Source organism: Lampetra fluviatilis, chromosome 3 (genome assembly GCF_964198595.1).
Source record: "Lampetra fluviatilis chromosome 3, kcLamFluv1.1, whole genome shotgun sequence".
NCBI classification, from domain to species: Eukaryota; Metazoa; Chordata; class Hyperoartia; order Petromyzontiformes; family Petromyzontidae; genus Lampetra; species Lampetra fluviatilis.
The window spans coordinates 25,294,738-25,322,658 of NC_136277.1; the positions used below are offsets into that span (position 1 = coordinate 25,294,738).

The window sequence follows — 27,921 nt, forward strand, 5'->3', positions numbered from 1 at the left end:
TCCAGTGAAACTTGACATTTTCTCTCGCTTGTAAACATTATCTTAAAATGACGAACTTTGTGTAATGTTCTCTGACTGTTATTTTAAACTTTTGGCATTATAAGAGTACAAATCCACTATAATACGGTACATTTGACCATTTGCGTCGTGGATTTCAATACAATACAGTGCAGTATTGCTGTGACAATTAATCTGCTGGATAAAAAGACTGCAAGGACAATTGGAGACCTTTCCACGCTATGATTGTCACGTGTGGCAACATGTGTGGAACCTGCTTATGGCAGTGGTGCTGCGGAATGCTGGATATGCGTAAAAAAACTGGTACTGGCTGGGAATGTGATTTATTTTGCTTTTTGCTGCGGAGCATAATCTGCTGGGTGAGTTGATGCAAGTTGAGGGGTGCTCATGTCTCTCCCTCCCTCGCCCGAGCCACAACCCCCCCCCTGCCTAGTCCGCCAGGGCAAAGCCCTCCCTGGCTTGTTCATGGTTGGGGCCTGCCTTTTTAATTTCCTGCCCCGTGCTCGGGAGCACTCTGGGGGCTGCATCCATCATTCTTTGCTATCGTGTGCGATGAAGTCTATCAAAAAGTGGGTGGCAACATTGACAGCCGTAAAGGGTGTGATGAGAATCGTAAGTAGCTTGAGGTATTTGTCTCAATGCTTCTATAAACGCACGGATTTATATGTAAATAATGTAAAGGAATTTAATTGTACTATATCTTGTACTTTTTGGGAAGCATGTTTGTTTTTAAAATGTGTCAACTTGTGCCGGGAACCACCATATATTGTGTGCGTTATTTAGTACATTTTTGAATGAAGTGGAAATTACAAATGTTACAGCTTTATCCAACTGCATGTGCCAGTACCCACCGTACACGAGTGGTTGAGAAAGAACAGAATGTTGTGGACATCAGATACAAAATCTAATAACTTTTGAAGGTTTGAAATGTATTGCTGTTTGATTTTTAAAATTGCTCCTGCAAGAATTTTGTGAAAATAAATGTACTTACTTTTTGTGCTGACATCAAACAGAAAAAATGCCCGCTTTTAATTTTGCAGGAGACAACACTGACACAGTGGCAAAAATACTTCCAAGTTGTCCACTCAAATGTTATGCTGCTCTATGAAATACGATGTACTGACAGGAAGACCAAATGCCAAACATGGCTTGAAAAAATATCAGTGTTTTCTGTGCTGTAAAATGAACATAATTCTATCACAGTTATTTTGTCGTGTAGTTGCTTTGCCAAAAAATATGACACTTTGTTAAAAAATATATTATTTTACATCATATATGCATACGTATGAATTAATTTAGGTATGATGATTGCTTGTGTTGCAGTCGAAACGTCGTGAGAATTTTTATTGTTTTATATTTATATTATTTCCCTTCTATGTGACTTTACCGAGAGAACCAAGAATATGAATCCCTGCAGTCACGAAAGCTTTAAATCAAAATTTCTCCTATAATTATTAGGATTTGACGAAAAGTAATATTTATTGCTGCATTAACTGTGCCAGAAGGAAATGCAATTGATATTTTCAGAAGTTTAGCATATTGATGTGAAGGAATCTGTGCTTGCGGACCTGATGATGAAGAAGTATGTTATATGTAATTTCTTATTTCCATAGACGGGAATTTTCTCATTCATGATCGCAGCCTGCTGAGGGTGTACACATCTCTTAGTAACTGACGAGTAACGATGACATCAAGGGGACTTGCATTGCACAGTTGAATTCCAAAAGCAACGTTACTGAAATGTTGCTTACATAATGATGAATAGCAACATTGGCAAAACAATCACAAGTGTGCAACTGTGTTTAACAACAGTTCTTTGCACCACTGGGCGGTAATCACTCAATCGTACCATGTCATGGAACATTGTGACAGTCACATTTTGAAGTTGACAAGTTTTGATGGACTTGACATAAATAGCCCTGGGGTTTCTGGCCCTCTCGTTTTAATAATTCCTCTCTGCCCTCCAGCCAGAGATGCTTATAACCAATAGAATAACATCGTGCTCAATGTGCAGCGACTCGCAGCTGAATAAGTGGTGTGTGCATGAGCGGCTCAAGTGTACGCATGCTCGTGTGCATGAGCAAATGTGTATGCGCACGTGTGTTAGCGTGCATGTGTAGAGAGAGAGTGAGGGAGGGGGGGTGGTGGTTTAGAGGTCCAGGGGAGTGTTTGGGTGGATGGTGACCACCAGGCTGCATGCGGAGTTGAGCGCTAAGCCTTCCTGATGAAATCCCAGCTGCACAATAATCCACGCCCCAATGAGCGGTGCACGCGGCCTCGGACGCACGCCACCAGTTGTGGACAATTGCATAGGCCAGCAGTTGCACTTAACATGCGCGCACACAAAAAACACGCAAGAATAGATTGTTTTTCACATTTACAGGGCCCTATGTACGCCGGGCATCTTGGCACTTTATATCACATCTCAATTCAAAAATTTGAAAGGACCCTCCAATAGCAGCTGCCCCTGCCGGTACGGGGCGATGAGTATGATCCCAATTGAGTCACGCATACGTGCAAAGCAAAGTAAATTTTCACTTTATATTAATCTCTGATGCCTTTATGGCACAATCTGCCATCTAAGGCGCTATTACTTTGAATGAAATAATACAACAATACTAGAAAATATAACATGTTTAAAAAATGCAATTTAAAAGCACAAACACAATTCTTAAATTAATTTCTCACCACCATCCCCCACCACACCCGTCAGTGCATAAAACATGTGGTTGTAAGTTAATTGTTGTAGGCAAGCATATAGAGATGTGTTGCTAGTCGTAGTTTGAAGTTAAATATTACTTGTAGTCTGCATAAGCTGTTGGGGCAAGTGCTATTGGCAAGGACCTTACGAGAGGGTGGTGTGGCCATACTACGCCCGGCGACACGTGTCTCCACAAGTTGGAATAGTTGTGCACCTCACCAGGTACTCTTATTTAAGGCTGTGTTGACCAGAGGGAGGCCCAGAACTTGTTTGGATATTTGCCACGATATTGGCCGTGGACGAGAATCAAAATCAGTCTTTTTCAGAATATTTATTTATGCTGGAGGGGATCCATTGAGCTCTGAAGCTTTTTTTCAAAGATGTCCAGTACATAATCTAACGTAGGCCATGGGTTCGTAGAACAGTACGTGCTATCCACCACACTTGCACGCTCCCACTGAATTCCTCGCCTATCTTGTCATATCCTCGCTGCCTCCTTATCCTTTAGCTCCGCCGACAACCATCATTCCTATTTTTTTTATTGTATTTCTACGGACGTGACTTTACCGAAAGAACCAAAGAGTAACCATCATTCTCTTACAGACAGCATTAATCTGAGCGAAATGTGTGTACACATACACGTTTCTAATTGGTTCTCCTCAACATTCGAATCCAAGTTTCCGTTAAAAATATTTGAGGTCAAGGTGCCAGGATATATATCAAGTACAAGCAGTTCTGCATGTGCTGAAATGTCTTGGTAATGAGTAGCTCTTAACATGGTAGTGGGCTGAATGTATGTAAAAAATTACCATTTATAAAGGTCCAGAGATAAAACATTATGATGATGTTTTTTTAAATGAGTCCGGTTGCTTTTATAATTAAGGAATTATTTTCTTTAACCAATGATTGCTGCTGTGACTGTGGACTGTAATTGCTTATTATGGTACATTATGTTTTTGTTTTTAAATGCAGTGCGGTCGATTGCTGAGTCGTATGTGGTCGGCACTGCGTGGGCACACCCAAACCTTTATTACCACCTTAGAAAATATATACTACGGTGAAAATCAACTTATATTCATGACTGTTACCTACAATTCCTATTAACGACAGCTCCAAATTGACAAGTAAAAAATCCTATTATCTGCAGATGTGTGCTTCCTAATGCCAACGTTTTTTTCTGTTCTGGAAATGAGGAACGTTATGGAATGGAGTGAAATTCATCATTCTCCGTTTTATATGTCCACGGATGATCACAGGATATGAAGAGTTTGTTTATATGTACAGATAATAGAATCCATCGGTAGCACTCCCTAAATTTTGTGGACATTCTCACGTAAAATGTGTATGGGGGTGTAGTTTTTCATATGTAGTGCTTCATTTATAATGCAAACATAGTTTTCCATAAAATACTGCATGAATAATAAATGAGGTTCATGCACTATAATGCAGATGGTTCGCGGTATGTAAGCACACGGTAAAAGTTAGTGAACCTGATGAATGCACCTGGCATGAATTGGGGGAGTGCGCGTTTGACCTAATACAAGCCACTCGTGCAGCATTTTTGAGGGGTGACGTTGTCTTTGTTAAAATAAGATAGACCCTCTCACACAGACTCTGTTCCCGCTCCCAACTAAGCCATCAATTAGGAGGAAGGGAGGGGCACTGCTCATTTCCTCTTCACTGATTCGCTGTCTGCTCTGAGTTAAGTCGGCCGGTGCTCCCACTACTCTGAGCTGGTTTGTTTCCTACATCCTTGATATAATTAACAAGTTTTGTGTCCGTTTGTCATTTGTATCCCAGTGTGCTGAATGTATAATTTGCCACCAAGGTTTAAAAATACACACTACTGTGGAATTATGTCAGAAGTCACTTAAACTGTGTAATTTAGATAGATTAAACTATGACAGAGGTGGGGTAAAGAATACAATTGCGAAAACAGCTACGTAGATACATTCTTCAGCTGCGTCATGTGCATTTGTGTGATAGTGCGTCACCGCAGCGTTACATATGTGGATCAACATTTGCCTGAAATTCCTTAATCTTTCGGCTTAATTTTTTTTCTTCAGATTATGGAGGGGGATGGTAGAAAGGCTTTGTGTCATCTTTTGTTTTGCACTCTTTAGATGCCTGCTTTATAATCTTGTAATGTCCCTTTTGATCGACCGGCAAGATCTGCCACGCTGCAGGGCGTGTTCAAGTGGAACATGTTTTCGAGGTAAAATTGTGTTTTAACGTTCGCTTGCCCATGTGGTGTTGTCTTGATCATAGAGCCCAGGCATGGAGGAGACCGAGATATGGGAACAGTACACCGTGAACCTGAACAGGGTGAGTCAATGTTTACAGAGGCTGATGAACTCCCAGAGCCTTGGGGCAATGTTTTGTTTGTAAATGGTTGGGACAGAATGGTTATAATAATTATCTCATTCAGGTAACAAAAGACTCAAATTATTATATACCGTGACCAAAACACTTTATTTTGAACAGCCAAAAATGTAAGTTCATGCCACACAAAATGGAAATTCTCTTTTTTATAACACATTGATTTTCATAGTTTTATATGCTACGTGGATGGTAACGTCGACAATAAAATTTCATTTTAAATACCTTTTCATTCTGTTTAAACGTATAGTCTGATTTATGACATTGAAAACCCCGCAAAAAAAAGTTTTTTAACAAATATAATTCCTGTTGATAAAATGTTTGTTACTTTCACTACTCGGTAAGAGAAACGTTCATTTCTGGGACCTTTTTGCCAGGATGAAAAATAAGAATAGTTTACACTTTCTGTCAAGAAAACAGGTGTTAAGACATTCAAACACCAAATAGATATTAACCGCACGTGAATATATAATCAAAGCATGTGTGTTTGCATATTTTGTCACATGCATGTGTGGTTCATGCAGACTTGGGTCATTTAAAACATATCTGTTTGGTGCTTGAACATCTTAACACCTGTTTTATTGCCAGAACGGTTAGAGCCTATTCTTATTTTTCAAGAGAAACATTGTGTTTTGTAATTGTCTTCTCATCCTAGGCTCCAGGAATGGGCTTTGGGATTGCCGTGTCAGGTGGGAAAGACAACCCTCATTTCCAGAGTGGGGAGACATCCATCGTCATCTCGGATGTTCTGCAAGGAAGCCCTGCAGATGGCCTGCTCGAGTAAGGACAAAACGCCTCACCATGAAAGTCATATGCTTGATAACAGGATGGAGCTACTTCCATCTAAAGCACTGTTATTCTCTAAAAACTTGATTTAGAAATAATCTACAGAATGCTGACCAAGTTTCTTAGTAAAACAGTTTGCTTTTAGACAAACAATGCTTATATTTCCACACGTTGTTTAGTTGTGTGTGGTGACACGTGCCTATAGTTCAACAACCTAAAAGTGGAGTGTAATGGATTGGCTCGTGAAACCTACCTGCGGGGGTCATCAAAGTGCCTGTAGGAAGCGGAATACAAATAGCTGTTGACCTTATTCTACTCTTGACATGTATTACTTTGCTCTGCATGCTTCAGTTTCCTCCCATCTGCAAAATAATACTCAAAGGAACTGGCCAAACATCTGAAAAGCCACTCATGGAAATTTGTTTTGAGCGTTGGGGAGATATAAATGCGAAATCTTTGTCAAACACCAGTGCGACTATACGTTAAACACTTGACCCAATCTTTGAGCATTAAAGTGTGAATGAAGGTATTGTTCTTTTTTTATGCTTTAATTAGCAATGCCTTAGTTTGACATCGCAGAAGGGGTGCGTAACTCAGAGATGGAAGGTTGCGATTCATGTCTCAGGTCGGGAGTCCGCATGGACCTCCAGGGGTGATAAAACGAAGACCGCTTTGGTTGTACTGAAAGGAACGAAATATCTACCACTAGCTGAAAGCAATAACAGATATTCATTGCACCAAGCTAATTTGAATCGACACACTGATGGTGATATTCACAGAATTACTTTAAAACCTCATATGTGTTCATGATTCTCAACTGAAAGTGTTTTCTAATAGCACAAGCTAAAAATAATTATAAGCTCATAATTATCCCAAAATTATTGTTAGGCAATGCTCGTTTATGTTATGTTGAAAAATTGCCATCAACCATTATTCTCCCAAGATTCAATCAGTTCTTAACCCAACTTCCATTTAATAGAATAACAAATACAATGTTAAATGGGCTCATACATTTTCATAAACTATATTACTACTACGCCTTACCACAGTTTTTACAATTTAAATAACCTTGCGATAGTCCCTTTTTCCTATTAAATGTAAAGCGTATAACATCCCTTTATGAAGAATAAAATAAAGAAAACAAATCCCGCCATTGTTACTTATGCAGCTGGGGACCAAGTCTAGTTTGGAAAGCTTCCTTTTAGTTCTGCCGGTGCAACCTTGTGATACAATTTCCTGCACCAGCAGAAACATCTGGTATTAAAAGGACAACGTGAAGACCTAAAGTTAAATCGTGGGCATTCATTCTTTATTCGTATTGTGTTAGCGTGTACAGTATTAATGTTTAACTTGCTATTAAAATCACGGAAGCATCTGCTGCATTATTCATGTATGGTAATGTAGTATTCACATTTTGCACAGTGATATATGATGATGTGTGAAATACCACACAGAGATGATAGCCCCGACCAATCGATTATGAATTACTCAAAGTTGAAGTGATTTTCTGCTAAAATAAAGAGTAGAGGTCTTCTTCTCTTTACAGCCCTGAGTTGCTGGGCTGTAACCGGAAGATGAGCACCACATTAGGGCGAGTCTATCAATAAAAAGGCCACTGTTGACTTTCCCTGCAAAGTGTGTGATGATGATGATGGGCTGAGTCGTCAACCCAACCAGGATTTGAATTTGCAAATTTCCAATTGTGAACCGTTTACCCTATTGCCAAGCCACCTGCCCGGATGTGAATGCTTGTATGTGTGTGTGTAGTACAGATGTTTTGGTGACTTGGCATGGTTTTATGCTGTCAACAAAACACCTGAAATACATGTGGCTACAAATAAAAACATTTAATGATCAGAAAAAAAATATGTTGTGGTTGAATTCTTACGGGGTCTGTATTTTGTTTCTGTGAACAGTGAGAATGACAGAGTGGTCATGGTGAACGGAGTGTCAATGGACAATGTAGATCATGCATTTGCTGTCCAGCAGTTGAGGAAAAGTGGAAAGACTGCACAGATTGTAAGTACATTTTCTTTCATGTTACGAAGTGAATTTATTAATTTAGCAGTTATTTATTTTTCAAGAGTCCACCAACCAGGGGAGCTCTGGACTTGGGAAGGGACCTTTCCTGCCTTTGTCTAATTTGTTCTTAAAGCGTGCAGCACTGGAGTTTGTCGTTTCCTTGTGCAAAGACGGAATTTTGTAGAACAAAGAACTTCCCGCTGAGCTGCCTCGCAAGAATATTTAGTCGTTTACTTTAACGTTAATAAAAATGGACGATTCTTTTGAAGTCGTAATAAAATACTTTTTACAGTAGCAAAAACTGCTTATAAGGAGGTACATTGCAGCCGGATAATAATTATATAATTAAAAAAAGTTTTTCCCCACAATTTGCTACATTAACTTAAAGACTTTTAAATACAACTTTTTGTTCCACGTATATATCGCATTTTCACCATTTTGTTCTGTTTCACTTTTGTCAGACGGTGCGTCGCAAGAAGTTGGTCCAGATCCCCATTTCGCGACGGATGGACCCGCAGCTGCAGCCACGGCGCGACCTCGACCGCTTGGACCTCCAGCGCCACCACGACGACGACGACGAGGACGACGACATGGACGTGGGCTTCCACCCTGACGACGACGACGACCGCCGCAACCACAGGAGCGGCCGTAGCCCCGTCCGCTCGGGCCGCCGCAGCAGGGAGTACGGCCTCGACCAGGTCGGGAGACGCAGCAGGGATCCCAGCGTTGACCGCGACAACCGGCGCAGTTGGGAGCGCAGCCTCGACAGGGGGGGGGGGCGGCGGTGGCGGCGGCGGTGGCCGGCAGCGCAGCGTGGATCGGAGCAGGGAGCGCAGCCTGGATCGCGATCGCGCGGCGCCACGTGGACGCATCTGGAGCCAGGGCCGCAGTCAGTCGATGGGGACTCTGGACTCGACTTCGCCCGTCCGCCCGCAACGCCCCATCAAGGTCACGCTGGTCAAGAGCAAGCCCTCTGAGGGTGAGACGCCACTGTGTTAATTATAATTTAAAAAATAAGTGTTCGCCCGGGATGACGTGCAAATCTTCCCCATCTCTCTTGCCCCTGGCGTCCGTTGTCAGGGGAGTCTCCTTTAACGCCGATAATTAAATCTGGGCTCGCAAGTGATTTGCCCGACCCGCAGTGAGGGTGGGGACGTTACATTGGTGATTTAACCAATGTGTGGCTCCTTTTGTGGTGATTTTTTGTCATCGGATTTTGGCTGCACGTTCTCTGTTTACACATCGGCTGTCAATAACGTCGACACACGTGGCCACGCTCACACTTGCAAGTGCCATATCTCGGTGCTCGTTTCGTGCATGCTTTTAGATTCGGGAATTAAATCAATCTAATTTATGGTGGTGTGTCTCGCCATAATTGAGTGAGTGCATAGGTAGTACGTGGGTGCTTTGGTCTTATTGCAATTGCTTTTTAGATTTGCATGCACATTTATCACACGTATACGAATGAATAAGTGTACTCTTGCATATGGAATCCCATGTGCACGTGTGTTTGTGTGTGCATAATTGCAATGTGCCACGAATGCATCTCGCGAATGTACAAAATGTAGCCCCACGGTCCCGTTACCTTGAGGCTTGTCACCGGACAATATATTGCAAGGTTCTCCCAATTTTCACAAAGGCAGTAGATACGCTCGTTCCACATTAACCATTTCTTGTGCTGTCCCTGAGGTTTCTAACTCGTGCCTTATTTGCTTGAGGATGTGTCTGACTGAATCTCGTGTTTGTATATGTTGGTCCATGTGTAATGTTTTTTTTTCCTGTGAACTATGAAAATTAGAAGTGTGCTTGAAGTCGTGTACAAAATCTAAAAAAACTATTTCATCATTAACACTGTTATAACAATGTATATTGTGTTTTTTGGTTATAATGGAGTGTTAATCGCAGAGGTGGTGAGTTGATTTAAATCTGCATTTTTGTTGATGTCATTGGTGTTTCTAGCAAAATATGAATCTCAGTGCAATATGGTAATTAACATAAATAAAATATTGTAATATATCACACAGAGGAGAAAATGTCTTGCGTGATAATGTCTAATAGTCGGTGTGGGTGTATTGCCATATCTAATATAGTTATATGTACCCGAATTTAACGTTTCATGTTTTTTTTTACAAATCGAAGTGCATGGTGTGGTTTATTTTTTGCGTTGTAGGTTATGGATTGAGACTGGGCAGCCACATATATGTGAAAGACATTGGCAACGATGGATTGGCAGCCCGGGATGGCAACATTCAAGAGGGTGACATTGTACTGAAGGTGGGCCGAGAACACCTCAATTCACAACTTTTTGTTTAGCTTTCGTGTCTTTTCTTATTTGCTGGAATTTAAAAGAATGTTTACGTCGGTAAGTAAAATTGACTGTCTAGAGCCATTGTGTTCTTCCAAAACAATCTTCTGACTTATCACAAGTGGTATATTTGATCCACCCTGGAGGTATGATGGACAGTCGATGCCTATTGGTATTTGAACTCGCATATTTCTGTTTGAGAATAGAGAAATTAAGGTGGTGTATAAAAACAATAGTGTTTTTTTAATTTCTAGAACATAATTGTATTATTGTCTTGAAAAAATTGCATTATGAAGAGTTATTATGAAAAAAATCTGGAATTGCAGTGTGGATAAGCTAGAGATAGTTAAATCCACGTAACCTTTAGCAGCGCAAGATCAGCACAAGCCGCCTTGTCTCATTTAATTTAATCTCTGCGTTGTGTACGTGTGCTAGAGTGCAAAGGGCTTCATCTGACACTCGCTGAAACTTGTCTTCGTTGACAGATAAACGGCACTGTGACTGAGAACATGTCGTTGGCGGATGCTCGGAAGCTGATTGAAAAGTCCAAGGGGAAGCTGAAACTGGTGGTGCAGCGCGATGAGAGGAAGACGCTCACCAACATGCCGGAATTGGATGACAGCCCGCCTTCATCAGACGGCTCTGACCACAGTGGTAATTGAGCCTTTGTCTTTCAATCGGCCCGTCAAAAAAAAAATTGTCCTTTATTTTCTCAACAATCCTCAACTATTACAGAATATCTTTCCAGGTGGAAACGCGGTTAAAGCGCTTTGCTCGTCGTCGGATGATTTGCGAGTTCAAATCTCTTTTGGCAGTCTGGAATCAGCCTGTCTTGCCTCTTGGATGAATAACATGATTATCACTCTGTGGGAAGTCAACAGTGGTCGTCCTATGGAGAGCGGCTGACCCCCTCCCCTCCCCCAACCATGGCAATATGAAATGTCCACCACCGATTGGGGGTCGCCAAGGTAGATGAGCACCACCTCGTTGCTCGTTTGATCTGGAAGACACGGACTGTTTTGAGTCTCAGCTGAGTTCTCAAGACGCTTACAAGACGGTTTTGCTTGGGATGTTTTTCCGATTCCTTTTTGGTCATTTTTTTGCATGTGGTTTTTAAAGCAGTTTATTTTAGAAAATGGGTATATATTAAAGTAACTGGCTCTCAATAGTCTTGCTGTCTTGTTATCTCCAGACTGTCTGTGTCTCACCTGCCGGGTTAAAATGGTGTAGCCATATATTTTGTCTTTTTAAAATAAAGTGGTGGAGGAATGGCAATTGTAATATATGGGTGATGCACTATTTTCTATTTTTGCATGCATTAGATAAGTAGACAAGAGGCTGAACTATGTTGTAGGTCAAGAGTGACTGCTATAATTCATATGAACTCCATGTGTGCTGCCCTGCTGGTGCTGATAATGAATGCTCTGACTAAGCTTACGGCCTGTTATATTTTCAGCTGGGGCAAAAAGGCACCAGCAAGTGCGTTTGGAATATTTCCAGGAAGATTGAGTTCTCCCAACTTTAGGTCATATAATTGTTTTAACTGGAAACAAAACACCGAGTGTTATATTGGATAACGGTTATATATGCATATCACCTTGCCTTGTCATTCTTTTTTGTTAACTATGTTTTTGAAATTAAATTTTCTATCGTACTTGTTGTGTCAGAGCAGTTTTTTTTCTTGGTTAAATAAGCAATATATACGTGGAATGCTAAGTTATGTGGTGTGCAAGTGGATTTTATACTTTAGATCGTAGCGCATTTCCTACTCGGATAAGAATCATTTGGAGCAGGGGTCATTGTCTCAGCTTTCCTCAGGGGTCTCTTAAATGAGTCTCAGACTTTAATATCAGCAGACTTGGCCTAAGGCTATGAGCCGGCATCTATCAAATTAGTGACCTCAGGTGTTGTAAATATCTGTCTATAGAATTTAAGTTTCTCATGACAGTGCATGAATGCATTGCAAACTTTAATATATCGAATCAATGTTTAATGCCTGGCTTTGATTCACGAGTGTCCTAACCTTCACACCTCTGAACTTTAAGCCTACAGTTACTATGAGGATATTACCAAGCTAACATTTGATTTGCTACTAATCACTGAAACTCATTTTCATCTTGAAAATAGTTGAAAAGCAAATGCTTCACCCTAGTTGCAGTAATTCAATGATTCATCCAAAATATATTTCACGAATTGTTAGTTATAGTGTCTATTTCCTGTATTATAATTAATGAAGCCTGCAGTGTTTATTTTTAGTAAAATGCTGATGAGATGAAATGCATATTAAACAATTTTTCATCCAACCTCGGGGCTATCGGCAAAACACATTTAAGAGCACATATCCATTAGAGTCATTTTAACTGCCTCGTAACTGCCAACTGAATATTTATTGAGGTTCGCCCCCAGCTTCGATGAGTGGAGAAGCCTGCGCGCAAAAACATTTCCACCGAACTGACCACGGATCTTGCTGCTCTCTGTAGACATCTCGGACATCCGCTCCCTCAAGTCAGACCGCTCGGACCGTTCGGACCGCTCCAATGGTGACAATGCTCGCTCCGGCCCACGGCCGCGCTCCCCACGCGACGACCGGGGCTCCGGGCAGTCGGACCGCGGCTCCGCCAGCCAGCCCACCAGCTCCGTCGGGCAAGTGCTTGCCACAGACTCTCTCACCTGTCCAACCGAGCACTTTGACGGAGTGCTCTCGCCAAATAACATTTCTTCACCCAGCAGCATTTTATTAATAAGCGTGACGGCTAATGATACCCAGAAAGTTTAAACCTGTTAATTTGTTTTCTGCTTTAACAAACGCTGCTGGATAATATTGCTGTGGACTAAATACGTTTCATTCATATTTTTAGACAGAGCATAGTTCAACTTGTATATGCTTTTACCCATAATGTTCCACAGCACATCATGTGTTATATATCAATAGCTGCAGGTAAAGAGTATAGTCGTGCCCTTAAACTTGCTCACGCCACTGCATGTGGAAGGTCTTCCACTATAGGGAGCTCAAGAAAGCCCCTCAATTATGGAGGCCATCTTAGAGATACAGCAAAAAAAATACCTGTAATTTGCCCTAATATTCCACACTGGCCAGGTGTCTTGGAAGAGGTGGGAGTACTAACACTTTACCCCACCACACATGCCCTGCCAATTGACTAAATGTGGTGCACCCATTCTTTTTGTTGGGTAGTGAGACGAGACGATTTAAGAAACCTGCCCATTGTTTCCCGTGCCAGATTGCAAGTCGAGTGTGCTCACCATTGCACCACGGCACAAATACTTTATTAATGGTCAATTCTGTTTTAGGTACAGTGCATATTTATGTAGGTGGTGCTGTGGTTAAATCCCTTTGACTTACATTTGAAAAATGTCGAGCTAAAATCATCTTCAGGGGAAAGAGGGCAGTAGGCGTTACTTAAATACCATGTTGTGGGCATTCCAACTAGTCATTCTGTGGACATGTAGAATTTTCCCCATGTCGTTTAAAGCTATGAATGGTGCCGTGTAGCTCGTGAGAGCAGGGAGACCATTTGACTATTTGGCTGTTTTGTATTTATTGTAGTTCCCTGTTAAGCTGTTATTTTCTTGGTACTCATGAAGTCACATTTTTCCTTAAAAACATCTCTTTCCGCAATTATGCACACGTTATTGCTGATCAAGTACGCTATTATCTTCTGGCAGTTAGGGTTCGGTGAATATTTATTCACCTGCCTCCAGCTCCACACAATGCATGGGGGGGGGGGGGTAGCATTACTTGGCCAAGTCATAGGGAGAGACAATTTTGTAAGCCTTCCATGTCTGGCATTGATGCTGCCAAGTTATGGCCAACTTGCATTGTCATGACTTTTTTTATGCTCACACAGATTTTCAGATTATTATTATTGAAAATAAATAAATGATATTTTCATACTGTCGATTTAACAAAATGTAATTCTAGTTTTGAAGTTGTGGTACACCGGTTAGTGCACTGCATGATGGATCGAGTTACCCGAGTTCGAGTCTGATGCACAGTGATAACAAAACTGGTCCTGCTATCCTCCCTTCGCCAACCCACTGATCATATGGTAAAACAAACAATGACTGACATGGCATGGGGTGTCCTTCATCCATTGGGGGATTCAGAATAGCTGGAATACAAATTAAAGTTTTGGATTTTGCAATCTTGAAAGAGGAAATGATTGTGCTGTCTATTTGCCTGCCTTGGGCATGTTAATTGCCTGCATACCATAGTTGTGGGCGATCTGACTCCCAAGAAGAATACCCGTGTGTGCGCAAAGCCTTTTGAACAGTTATGATAAGGGACTGGCATGCAGCACCCCAAATCTAATTCGAGGCTCCGTGACCGAGCCCTTCTCGTCTAGCCCACAGTACTCTTCTGTGAACGTCTCAATGCTTTGCCATGTCAGCTCTCATGCACTGCACTTCAGCTCCTATTTTCTAGCATGGTACCCAAGGGTAAATGAAATAGACTCTATGTTTATAGTGTGGCCTTTTTTTGCCGTGCACATTTGAAACACTACCGTTGAGGTTTCTTACAGAACATATGAATGCTCGTGTAAAGTGTGGAATAGCACGTTACGTTGCCTTTTAAACTGGTTCGCATATAATATGCGGTCACTTTAGGGTTGGTTCAGTAAAGTTAAGTGTGTCTTGGGGGGGGGGTGAGTTGGGAGGGGATGGTGATGGCTAAAAAAAAAAATCCAAACTTTTTAAATGTTGCAGCTGGTCCTTTATTAAGGTTTAGTTTACCCCAACGGCCACGTATATAAAAATAGTGGGCAGTGGGTGTGAGCGATCACCTTCAATGTGTGCTTCAGGGATAAAGTGTCACAGTTCATTCATGCATCCCCTGGGTCAGATGTTTGCTTGCTTGCCTTGTGCCAGGCAAAAAAAATTATTGCATGTTGTGCACAATCGGGGTCCCTTTTCAAGGTTGTGTATGCAAATGTTCATGTGAACGCGTCGCCTTATCATGTGCGTGTTTGATGGCCAAGTTGTGATTGTGGGGTTACTGTGAAGGGTAATTCATCATAAGCCATGATTAATCCACTGCGAGATAAAGGCTGTCACCATCTCTCGCGGTCTTGCGATGTTACAATTCGCGTAGTACCTGCACACGAGCTGTGATCTCAATGCTCCATCTGTTTTGGTGGTGCAACCTCTTGGATGTGTTCCCTCCGGCTGGCATTTTGACGTTAGTCTCCACCATCGGATATCATCCCCTCGAGCGACATGTCCTGCCAAAGCCCACATGGATTTCTTAACATTCAATATGATGTTTCGAACTTACGTGTGTACTCAAATCCACGTGTTCCTCTTTCGGTGTCCCAGTGTAATTCCAAGCATGTACCTCTCCATGCTTCTCTGCCCAGTTTTTCAGTTTTATTAAATTTTCTTTGGCAATGTCCTTGTTTGTGATCCAAGGTTAGTTATGCAATATTAAATCAGCCATTGCCGTAAGAACCTGCATTTCTCGAAGAGCATAAGCTATTGCTACTGTCTTAATACACTTTTATATAGATGACATGATTCATTAGGGAAGACTATACAGACAGTACAGTGGGATGGGCACTATTTGATTTAAATTCAACGTTGCAAATTTTTCTTTTAGGTGGTCAGTTTTAGCTTGGGAACGTGTCTTGCACATTTTTCCCTCGGCCTCCCTTGAGACATATTTTCAATGGGAAGTTAAGGTTCTAATTAAGCAATTGATCCTATTGAAGGGGAATAATGTGATGCAGTCAATGTTTCCAACCAATCGCCTTTTTGAAGATTTCTTAGAAAAGGCTGTTAGCCAAAACAAGTAGTGCCAGGTTTGACCGAATTGAAAAAGCTTTGGATGGGAGGAAATGGAATAAGTTTGCTTAAGCAGAGTTCAACTGAACAAATAACCTCTTGTTTAAATGTGTGTACAAGTTGGCAGAGTTCGAATGCTGTTATTGAAAGGCATGTCATAGGAGCCTTTAGAAATAAAAGATAGTGCAGCGTTTATGCATTTACCTTATTTTAAATGGCAATGTGGATGACTTTGCCTAATAGTCAATACTAGAGTTGAAGTTTTTTTTTATTTCAAATAAGTGAAGTTACGTGATAGTTGTACTGCACACGTATTACATTTTAAACGGTAACAGATTCTAAAAGGTGCCTGTGTAAATTCGCGCTACCAATGACATTTAATTATTTGCGACTATGGCTATCATTCTTTGTGCAGTTGATAATTCCTGGCTGCTGGGCTGAAGCGTTTTAATCTTTTAGAAAAACAGGAATGTCTGATACAGGGCCATAGTGCAGTACACATTCCAGGTTGAGTTAACAGTCCATTCAGCAAAGTAAGGTTTTTGTTGTGTCAACTGTCTGCCTTGTAATTACGAAACGCACCACACACCTTTACATAACCTTGAAAATATTTGATGAGCACAGTAAGTAACATGTATACGTCTTGGTGGATGTGTCAATTTCCTTAGATGCATAGCTTCTCATTTGTATGTTTAGTGAATTGATTTATGCTAAAATATGCAGGTGTCCTAGAGCAGTCCTTTAGGGGATCATTCGGGGGGGGGGGGGGCTGCACCACAGACACAAAAATCACAGAACTGCAATGGTGGTGCATTCTATCGAATAGTAAGGACACTTGACCGCAAGTAAAGAAAGGTGAAGGAAATACTGAATCACTGGGGTGATTCAGTATTTCACTGTGGTGATTCAGAGCAGCTGCCTATAAATCACTGTTCAGTTGTGGATTTTTTCCCGAGTCTGTTGTACCATGGGAATGTTTCCACCCCCATATATAATTGCCATTCGTGTAGCAATGTATTGTGTTGCTTATGACCGCTTGAGACAATGGGTTTAGACTATGGTGTGCCTTTTTTTTTGTCTTTTGCTGACTGTGTTCTGTCATCTCATTATCATCCCACACGCACACATTCCATACGAATGAACCAACATGGAATGCGCACTGCTGCATTGGTATTTGGATTTCGTCAGCATTCAGGGCTTATTGAAATAAAATGCGGTTTGCTCTGGATTCACACTTTGATTTGAGTTGCATCGACTACAAAACACGATTGTGAACAGCTAATTCAGTAATTATACTCTTCACGGAATTAATATTTTTTCAAACAAACTGATTCAGAGGCTGAACCACAATTGCAATGTCCTAGAACAGTCGTTTTGGGAATCGAATGAAAATATAAAAAAGACAATTAAAGATGGATTTAAAATTTTGTTTTGATTACAAGACTAAATTTTGCTTGCAACTAAATGCTTTGTTACTAAAATTGTAAAACTTTTTTTTTACAAACACAGGGTGAGACATTGTTTTCGCTCTCTAAAATTACAGATTTGCCTAAACACATAATTTGAATAGGGGGGTATTTATGCGCATGGCATCGAAGGGAGCACCATGTCAAGTGTGCGGCACTGTTCGGAAATCGAAGTAATCTGGAACGTGAACAGTTCACACACTTGGTACGCACACGTTCTTAAAGCTTGGTATTATTGTGAGTGCAATATTGGTCTGCGTTTGAAGTGCAAGGACAGGTGCCCCCCCACCACCACTCCCCCTGTGTAGGCTGTGCCGTTTGCATACCTGTCAACCCCTTATCAGTGCCTACCTTATTACAGACCAATTCAGACATTATTAGTCACCCTGTGCCTTGAGAAATCTCAACGTTCGTCCTATAAAGTCCCATCACAAAGCAGAAACACAAACACAAGACACGTTTTTTTTGCCTGTATTGAAACGGCTGTACACCGTATGGACTTGAAAACTCAATCTCCCTGTACAAGAATACGGGCGGGTAGACCATATGGGTTGACAGGTATGCATCTGGAACGCCATCCCCTTATTCACAACCCAGTCAAAGGCGCATCTCTTCAGCTTTAAATGTAACAGAGTCTCACTGGAACTGTGCGATGCGTTCTGACACCACGCCTGTCAACCCCTTATCAGTGCCTACCTTGTCACAGACCAATTCAGACCTTATTGGTCACCCTGTGCCCTCATAAATCTCAACGTTCATCCTACAACGTTCCATCACAAGGGAGAAACTCAAACAAATAAACAAAATAAAATGTTTTGCCCGTATTGAAACGGTTGTACGCTGTATGAACCTGAACTCAATTTCCCTGTTACAACAATACGGGCGGGTAAACCGTGTGGGTTGACACGGAGTGCGTTTGAAGTGCTGGTGCTGGAGCGGTGCCTCTTCCTTTCCTCCTCCCCCCCCCCGAACCTCGACCAAGCAGCTCGAGGGGTGCGGATGTGGGGAGCAAGCTGTCGAAGATGGGCGGCGTTCCCACCCCCTTCAAGATGGATGATGGTGTCGTGCCAGCCCTCAAGCCGGTGGATGAAGCCAGGGCGACGCGTTCGGAGGAGAGCACAGAGAAGGCAGCGCCATCGTCTGGTGAGTTGTCGCCATTATTTTGTTTGAATGTCATTCGTGTTGGGCAAGGGGGGGGACCACCCCCCCCCCAGCAGAACTTCAGCACTAAAAAGGGGATGGCGAATGTGCACGTTTTTACCATCGCTCCCTCTCCTGCACGTCGCCAATGTTGCACGACGCCATCATAGCTGTCAACCCCTTATCAGTGCCCCACCTTATTACAGACCAATTCAGACCTTATTGGTCACCCCGTGCCCTTTATAAATCTCAACGTTCATCCTACAAAGTCCCATCATCACAAGGGAGAAATACAAACAAATAGACAAACATCTTTTGCCCGTATTGAAACAGCTGTACGCCATACGGACCTGAACTCAATTTCCCTGTACAAGAATACGAGGTAAACTGTTTGGGTTGACAGGTATGTGCCATAACTCGCCCCTTCTGCTCACCGCTCCGGCGTCTCTTGACATCATAAACTACTCTCTTCACCCCCCCCCCCCCCCCGAGTCTGGTGACGTCACCCCTCACTAACGCACCCCAGTCTATCATGACGTCATCAGCTATGCTGCTCAACTCACCAGTGTTGTGTGACGTCATCACCCCTCTCTTTTCCTCACTGCCTTTTTTGTCCCATGATGTCATCCACCCCCCCTCCTCACAACATCACCCTGATCTTGCGTGATGTGGGTGCTCCTCTCCCTGACACCCCAGTGTTTCTGAGATCATCAGCCCCTCCCGTGCACCTCAGCCCAATTAACCCCTCAACCTCACCAGTGTGGCTAACCCCACCCTCCCCAACTCGTTTTTCTTCTTTTCCTGCGTGTCCCCCGGTGTGTTACACAGACGAAAATGCGTATTTCTACGTACATATTTGCACTCATTTTAAAACGGGTTTGTATCTCCCCGTGATCTCTGAGCATTGGATGGTGTTTATTTCCGTAATAGAATATTTAGTTCCAAAACAGGAGGATTTATCCCTAAATCTGGCCATCGCCTGATGATGCTAGTTGTATTCGCTGGCGAATCGTTGTACTAAAATTGTAAATGTTTTGTGGATTTTCTCTCCAACACACCAGTGTGCTGTACTCCGTAACGAATTGGCATGTATTGTTTACGTGACGAACCTTACTAATTGCCTCTCGGGTGGTGGCGGGTTTAACAACACATTATATATACGCGATCAAACCAAAAAACCTTATGGATAATATTGGTCGTGAAAGCCTACGTGTTAAACAGGTGCTCATTTCTATTGGCATTGCAAAGCCCGTGTTAGGAATTTTGTATTTATGTTGTTGCAATCTGTCTCGCCCTTTGACTCCCACGGGTTGGCTTCCCGCAAATGATTACTCCCTTCTTTTCAATCCCAGCAGGACGATGGGCAGAGTCCACTACCCCCAGATTGGGATTTTGGCATAAAAACATGAGTGTGTGATGAGTGCTGTGCCCCAATTGCCATAATTTACGCAAACAATGATACTGTGAATTGTTTTGCAGCCCAGTTGCAAGGTGTGTAATTTTTTTAAAATGAGTTTTGTTATGGGCGTGGGTAGAATTTGGAGAGTGCTTGCTTGGATGCCTTCAGTTAAATTTAGTGTTTTGCGGTTTTAGCACGCTTCCCATTAGGTCCACCCCCCCATCTACTGTGCACATACCGCACACATACCATACAGGCGAGTCATATAGTATTGTTGTTATAAGGTCAAGATGGTGAAGTGATTCATTCTTGCTTTAATTCGTCAGTGCATGCTTTAAAGCATATCGCATGGCTAAAGATGCACAACCAGTTCAGTTCTAAATAATGCACACATGTTTTCTTGTGGTGTTTACCATTAAGCCTCCGATGCCAAATATTAACTTACACATTTAATCACTTAATATTCTACTTGTTTATGATTGTCTTATTTGTTCAACTCCAAATAAAGTAATCTTTTTTTTTCCCGCAGATGTCAAGCCAGTTTATTCCCAAGGAGGGCAGCCTGATGTGGATCTTCCACCTGGACTTACTGAAGTGCCCAATGACGATGATCAGTTGTTCAGGTGCGGCTCAACTGCTGTTGCATCTTCGTAGGCCATAAGTAATATATTGTTTATAGGTCCTCCCTCTGGAAGTTGTTACATTTTTCACACAGTCCTGTAATTTTAACAATTGGTCTCGTACTTAAACACACGCAGATTTCATCGCTCCCATTTCTATGGTGGACGTCTTCTTGGACAAGTTCTCTGTTTTGAACGGTTTACATGACATGTCGAGCTTGGACATGTTCTCTATTTTGAACGGTCAGCTTGACATCTAGCTTGGTTATGTTCTCTTAATTGTTCCTCTCTCCGTGGTCTTTAATTCCAAGCGTGCGTTTCTTCGTTGTATACTTTCCAGCTACAGCACTGAAATAACTAAAATTAAAACTAGTAAAGATAACCGTTTACAAAAATATTATTCCAGATAAAAGTAAATATAAATGCATATGTAATCTTACACCTACCTTGTCATATATTGACAGCCTCTCCAATGAGAGCATAGCGGTAGATGAGAAGTAACACTGCTTGTCCGTTTACAGTATTGCCACTCTGCTCAAAATAAATGTTTGGCTTGAAGAAAATAAATTAATATTTGGGTTATTTTTTTGCATTCATTTAAATATTTGTATTTAACTACTGTCTAAATAATGGGGACACAAAGGGGAAACTGAAGGTTAAAGAGGACAATGATGATATTTAGATGTATTTTATCTTAATACGAGGAGCAAATTCAGATATTTGTACCAGGAACTTTAGGTTGAATAATATAGAGGAAACCAACAAATTACGTAGAAACTATCCACATAATAAAAGTTTTTGGGTTCGATTGCGTAAGTATAAATGTGTCGTTACCCTGCCGCCACCCGACACAATGAGAATTGGCAAAATCGCCCGATGATCCTGGATGTAATTAACAGCGAAATGTCGTACTCAAATTGTAAATATTGCGGATTTACTCTCCAACACACCGGTGCAGTCGTAACTAATTGGCACGTTTACTTCACGCGAAAAACCTTACTGGTTGGCTGAAAGCCTACGTGTCAAACAAACTACCAAGCACACGTAAAAATAAAACATAAAATAAAACTAGGCAGAAAGTGGCATCCGAGTGGCCAAAGCCAGGAGTGGAAGGTGAGGTGCCATCCTCGCCGGTTGAGATGTGCGATGGACGACTCTGTTCTTTGATGCATGTCGTGTTGTTGTTGTTGTGCGTAGCCCGGAGGTGAAGCTGGTGCAGTTTAAGAAGGGGGACAGTGTGGGCCTGCGTCTCGCTGGTGGGAACGACGTCGGGATATTTGTGGCGGGCGTGCAGGATGGCAGCCCCGCTGCCCAGCAGGGGCTCGACGAGGGAGACCAAATCCTCAGCGTGAGTTGCTCGCCACTTTCCCTCCTTCTGTAAAAAAAACCCCTTGAAGCTTAACCGTGACCTTGAAATTCTATAAAACGTGTGCATATGGGGAAAACATTAAACAACTGAACATTCCTTCACATGTTATTGCGGTAACCCATCATGCTCTCCGAGGGAACGGCCCCTGTAATATGATATAGAACTACTTCTATGCTGACTTAAATTGGTCTGTTTCAACCAACACAAGGTGACACTTATTTATCCTCTGTCAAGCATTTTTGATATGTCAAATCAAATTCGTGTTTTTCTGCTCGGAGCTGGAATTATCAATGCAGAGTGACAGACCAGATTGAATGTGATGTTTAGTTTGTGCTGTTATTAAAGGCTGGGCTGAGTCTACGAGTTGGCTAGTTTTGAAAACAGTTTTCAAGATAATGATAACAATGCTCTTTATTTACCCACAAAACTCATGGAGTCTCAGGAATCTTTCAGGAGGGTCCTGCATTGAGATGATTGGCTATTTTCATCAATGAGTGTTTAGCATGTTTTTAGGAAAGTGGACTACCTGACGAATACCCACAGATATGAAGTGGTAACACTCAAAGCTCAATAGATAGTTTAAATAATCCATTGCTACACTGCTGTTTTGCCATTTTCTTGGTCACCTTGCAGCCCAAATCAACAGTACATGGTATTCCCATCAAAGTACTCGATCCTGCTATCTGGGCTCAACCCAGCTTAGCTTTATCCATCTGACAAATCAGTTGCATTCAGAGTAAATTGGTCATAGGTCAAATTGTGGATGGCTGGACTCTGGACTCAAACCCAGTATCTCTGTGACGCCACCTGGGTGCTGTGATCTTTGACCTTTGAATGGTTTATTATTTCAGGTGAATAATGTGGACTTCAGAAACATTGTGCGAGAGGAGGCAGTACTTTACCTCCTGGAGCTGCCCAAGGGGGAGGAGGTGCTGGTGCATGCCCAGAGGAAGAGAGATGGTGAGTGGGGAAAAATCGTCACACTCGATGGATCACTTCTGTCATGGGGATTGTTATATTACCTCTCCGACCTGAATATATTTTAACGACTCTTTGGTTGGGCTTAAAACGCTGGAAGAGCAGATACTTCATTGTTCGTTCCTCTTTTATGAGCTTTGATCAGCTCCATAATTTACAGCAGACATAAAACAAAAAATAGATTTTTCTCTGTTTAATGAGGGCATCACCTCGTCCAATAATATCTGCCATTAGCACTTTCACCTTGCATTCTAGTGGTGTTGGCGTCGAAAGGCGGCAAGGTTTGGCGCCCGACTATACATAAAGTACCGGAAATATAAATAAAGGCTTAGTAGAAGGCTTTTTTTGGCCTGCAGTCCTCTAAGATTATCAAGAAGACTTTATTTTCTTTATTGTGCCTGATTTTATTTATTTCTTGTTGGGGATTAATGCCTGGGACACTGGCAGCCCACTGCGTTGCATGGTTCTCATGTGGCATTTCCATGAATTCTACCATGCTTCGTGTTTGCCCCTTGCCCCCCCCCCTTCCCTCTTTGGCCACAGTCTACCGCCGGGTCGTGGAATCGGACGTGGGCGACTCGTTCTACATCCGCACGCACTTTGACTACGAGAAGGAGAATCCCTACGGCCTGAGCTTCCTGCGCGGCGAGGTTTTCCGCGTTGTCGACACGCTCTACAACGGCAAGCTGGGCTCGTGGCTCGCCATCCGCATCGGCCGCAACAACCAGGAGGTGGAGCGCGGCATCATCCCCAACAAGAACAGGTACTGCGCTGCTCTGGGCAAGGGTCCGAGTCGGCACTCGCATGCAGCCCCACCGGTTCGCTGTACTGTTGCCCATTTATACTGTTGGGTGGACAGAGACGGGTGGGGGAGTGGATTTAAGAAAAGTGTCCCATAGTTTCAACTGGTGCCGAGAGATGTAAATTGAGCTTGTGACCACTCGATTGCAAGTCCAATGTGCTAACCATTACACCATGGCAGCATCTAAGTAAAAAAACACATTGGTGCCCTGCTCAATTGAGCATGGGCCAACAGAACACTTTGTTTCCTTTTTAAAGCCCTGCGAGCATTATGGACATTCCACATGCCTATGGTAACAGCAAATCTTTCCATTGGACAACTACTGTTGAATTCCCTCCCAAAGGGGGGGGGGGGGTACTCCTTTGATTCATCTCAGAGGGATGAAAACACAAGTGATCTCTAGACTGCGATTTGAACTCACAACTTTCACATTGAACGCTGTGCGGTATATACTGCTGCATCACTCCACCTTCAGTAATTTAAAGTGTGCCAACCAATTACTTTTACTGTGTATACCGAAACAAGTCTCAAGTGAGTCTAAAGGCTGTTTACCAGATACTTGAGATATTTGCTTAGGTTTTTTTAAATGCCTTTCGTTTTTTTTGCATGTTTGAGTGTTTAGAAACATAGCTCTGCATACCAGGAGATAAGACTCTAAGAATCCACATGGATATCAACAATGTAGTTTTTGTACTGACTTCTAGAGGGCCATAGAGGCTGGTGGTTGTTTCCTGCACACAATAGCCTCAGTGTGATCTTCCAACACATGGATTAGAGAACATGCACAAGTTAGAAACATATACACTGCTAAGAAAAGTAGTAATTGGGCTTGGGCAAAACGCTTTGCCAAAAGGGAAGATGGTCGGTGTTTGGACCAATAACAGAATGGCAGCGCAAAAGTGGGAACACGATTGAAGGCGTCCACCGTGGATATGGAACTGTGGAGACAGTTTGTTGCAGGTGCTTAATGGATTGTCGTTCTGCAAGACAGAACGAAGATGCTGAACAAAAACCCCACCTCGAAAAAGACTGGAATACAAGTGTGCCACCATGCCCTGTTATGTGACAGATTTAAATTCACGCTGCCAAAGAGGCAATGTATGTACTACAAAACTGGGTGTCATTTAACTGCAGAGAAATAGTGAAAACAGGCTGTGAAACTATGGGTTATAAAACATGCCTCAGTCCCTGCCTGTCACTTCATTTGAGTGATTCGAGAGGACTGCCCAGAGTGGAGTAACCACAAGTGGGTTTCACAGTTTTTACGTCATGTATTCAGTTTTAGCGGCACTGGTCAGTTTACATGAATATAATAAATGCAATCCTCTCGTTTATGCTGGAGGTGTACTGCTCGCTCGGACATTAATCATCTGTGGAATGTGGCATTCCGTAATTGGCAATTGTGGTTGATAAATGTTGCCGGTTTCGCTTTGCGTGCACAAATTGCTTTTGAAAGTGGTGGTGGTAAATGCACAGTGAAATTAGATTAGACGATTTGTTATTTGTTTTGATCATGTTCACTTTATATATATTTATATATTGCAGTCTTTCAACGTATTTCACTTTGTTTATAGTTTGGTCTCTTGGAGATTAATAAAAGAAAATGTTAATTGCATAAACGAAAAGTAAAAACACATTAAACTTATGAAATAAAAACACTAATAGATCAAATATTCACACTCTTGGCAGTTTAAGGCTTTGTTTACTTTTGCTTTGAAGTTTGTGAATTGTTATACTGTACTGCAAACATCTCATGTGAATCATGTATTCTCGACTGCCATTGCCGATATTTGCATAAATCAATACATGTATTGTTAATGTTCACTTATTTTACAGGGCGGAACAGTTAGCGACTGTCCAGAACTTCGCCAAAGTTGGGACCAACGACCGAGCTGATTTCTGGCGATTCCGTGGCCTCCGCTCAGCCAAAAAGAACCTGCGCAAGAGCCGCGAGGATTTGTCTGCACAGCCTGTGCCCACGAAGTTCCCTGCCTACGAGCGGGTTGTGCTCCGCGAGGGTGAGTGAGTGACGGGCTGCTCTGCAATCGCACAACCTTAACGACTTAACATATCCCGGTGGGGTGAGGTGGCCGTGCGGGTGGGTGGGCGGGCGGGTGCCTTAGAGGTCAGAGCGCTGTGCTGGCACTTCTGAAAATCCTGCGCTTAAATCCAGGCAAGCAGCACGTGATTAACCAGTTTTCTCAATTGCAGTGAGGTGATGTTCTCAGCGTGGTTATCAACAACTGAAAATTAACAAGTGTATTTGTTCTGCACTTAATTTGGCTACATTTCTACTTTTGAGAATAAAAAATTTGTCATGCGATGTGTGTAGCGTGCCGGGTGGGAAAGGGGGGGCTACCTTCTACCCCGTGGACCAGTGGGTCACCAGAAGGGAACCTTAAAAGTAGTTGTCATGCCCGCTTCCACGGGGCATCCTTTAACACACAGGCTTGCACTGCTCTGTGAGATGCACCATTATGGATAAAAGACAAACAAGCCACAACCCCATGTCAAGTAAAATTATCTCTCGGCTCAAATGGGTGTTGGGCGGCGCTCGTCTGTCAGTGGTAGAAATTCAACATTAATGGTGGGACAAGTCTTATCAATTTAACATTGTCTTTTTTATGCTAATTTGTCAAATTTGAAAACAAATATAAAACTTGTTTTCCTGACTCCATTTTACATATACTGTACTAATATACATATGCCTGAATGCATATGACTTGCACGAAGTTTTGAAACATCATTGCCCATTTACTGGAGATGCTCAGCTTGGAGACTACATGGATGGTGGGCCATTCTTGATGATTGACACAGGATAGAATTGATGCTTTCGCATACGTTCAAAAACGTATTATTTTCCCAAACGGTTTCCTTTAGTTTGTCACTTTATTGACTCGCCATTACTCTGTGTCATTGTTGGTGTCGGCCAACTGTTTGAACAAAGATAAACTTGTTGGTATTATCCTGGCATTTTTAGAAAATCGATAGCTGTTTGTTCTCGCCTTCCCATTGTTACCTTTTACATCATATTTTTCCTGGTGCAAACACGAGCCTTTTGATTGTCTTTCCAACAGCTGGCTTTCTGAGACCTGTGGTGATTTTTGGACCCATTGCCGACGTTGCAAGAGACAAGTTGGCCAGGGAGCAACCCAACAGCTTTGAAATTGCACGTAAGAAAACCGTTTTATTCTTTCTCATGTAAAACTTGTGAAGTTTGTGTATTCATATTCAACTAGCTATGTTTAACATATATTTTGTCAAGTGTGTGTATATATTTATACCTAAATATTGCCTCCGGGAAAAAAGCTGCATTTACACAAAACAAGGGTGGAGCAGTGGCACAGTGGTTATTGCACTGCGCTGTGAACCCAGCGACCTGAGTTCAATTCCCAGTCATGCTAACATAAGTGGCAAGTGATGTGCAAACCAGCCTTGTCCCCCACTTTCATTAAATTGCACTGATTGGTGTTTTTAAGTATGGTCAAACAACTTCCATTACTGGCACAGTGTAGAGATGACTTCATCCAGCAGAGGCCTGCCATATCATGAATAAAACAAAACTAAAATATACACATCAATGTAGACTTTGTTTTATGTGTGTGTCCAATGATGTGTGCTTTGCAGGAAATGAACCAAGGGATGCAGGAACTGATACAAAGAACTCCGGAGTGATCCGACTGCACACCATCAAAGAGATCATTGATAAAGTGAGTGGCTTCAATGCAAAATGGGGAGGAAATAAATAAATACAAATATTAATGTACTGGCAGTAAAGTGCTTAATGCACTCTCAGAATACAAACTGTAATTGTAAATCCTTGGCCATTTACCCCACCAGTAGCAGATGGTAAAATCATTACATGGGAGACAGAACCTTTCAGGTCTGATGCTCGCTGCAATGATTCATCATGCGTATTAAGTCCAGCATGACACTCACTAAATGTCTCAAAACACTCCTGCTTTTTTCCCAATGAGGTCACGAAGAAACTCCAGACACTTTTTGAGAAAATGGGCGAGAAAACTAATAATGCACCGGCAGTATAGGGATTGTGATGTCTTGCTGATTACTTATTGAATGGTTGCACTCGTTTGCATATTAAACGGTGGAGTACTTTTGTCCCCGTTGCCTGCTGTG

The 27,921-nt window shown here is 42.2% G+C and overlaps 1 protein-coding gene across 1 annotated transcript in view; it reads left to right on the plus strand.

Moving 5' to 3' along the window:
* Positions 1–606: 606 nt before the first annotated feature.
* Positions 607–27,921, plus strand: part of LOC144955771 (tight junction protein 1-like) — a 50,797-nt gene continuing 23,482 nt past the window's right edge. Inside the window, 17 exon segments of the mRNA XM_078885910.1 lie at positions 607–630; positions 4,988–5,044; positions 5,754–5,878; positions 7,801–7,903; positions 8,368–8,676; positions 8,678–8,885; positions 10,077–10,180; positions 10,697–10,865; positions 12,692–12,854; positions 18,462–18,619; positions 20,545–20,638; positions 21,833–21,983; positions 22,856–22,964; positions 23,526–23,745; positions 25,621–25,802; positions 26,862–26,957; positions 27,412–27,494. Of these exon segments, the coding sequence (XP_078742036.1) occupies positions 622–630; positions 4,988–5,044; positions 5,754–5,878; positions 7,801–7,903; positions 8,368–8,676; positions 8,678–8,885; positions 10,077–10,180; positions 10,697–10,865; positions 12,692–12,854; positions 18,462–18,619; positions 20,545–20,638; positions 21,833–21,983; positions 22,856–22,964; positions 23,526–23,745; positions 25,621–25,802; positions 26,862–26,957; positions 27,412–27,494 (2,340 nt within the window). The 5' untranslated portion in view covers positions 607–621.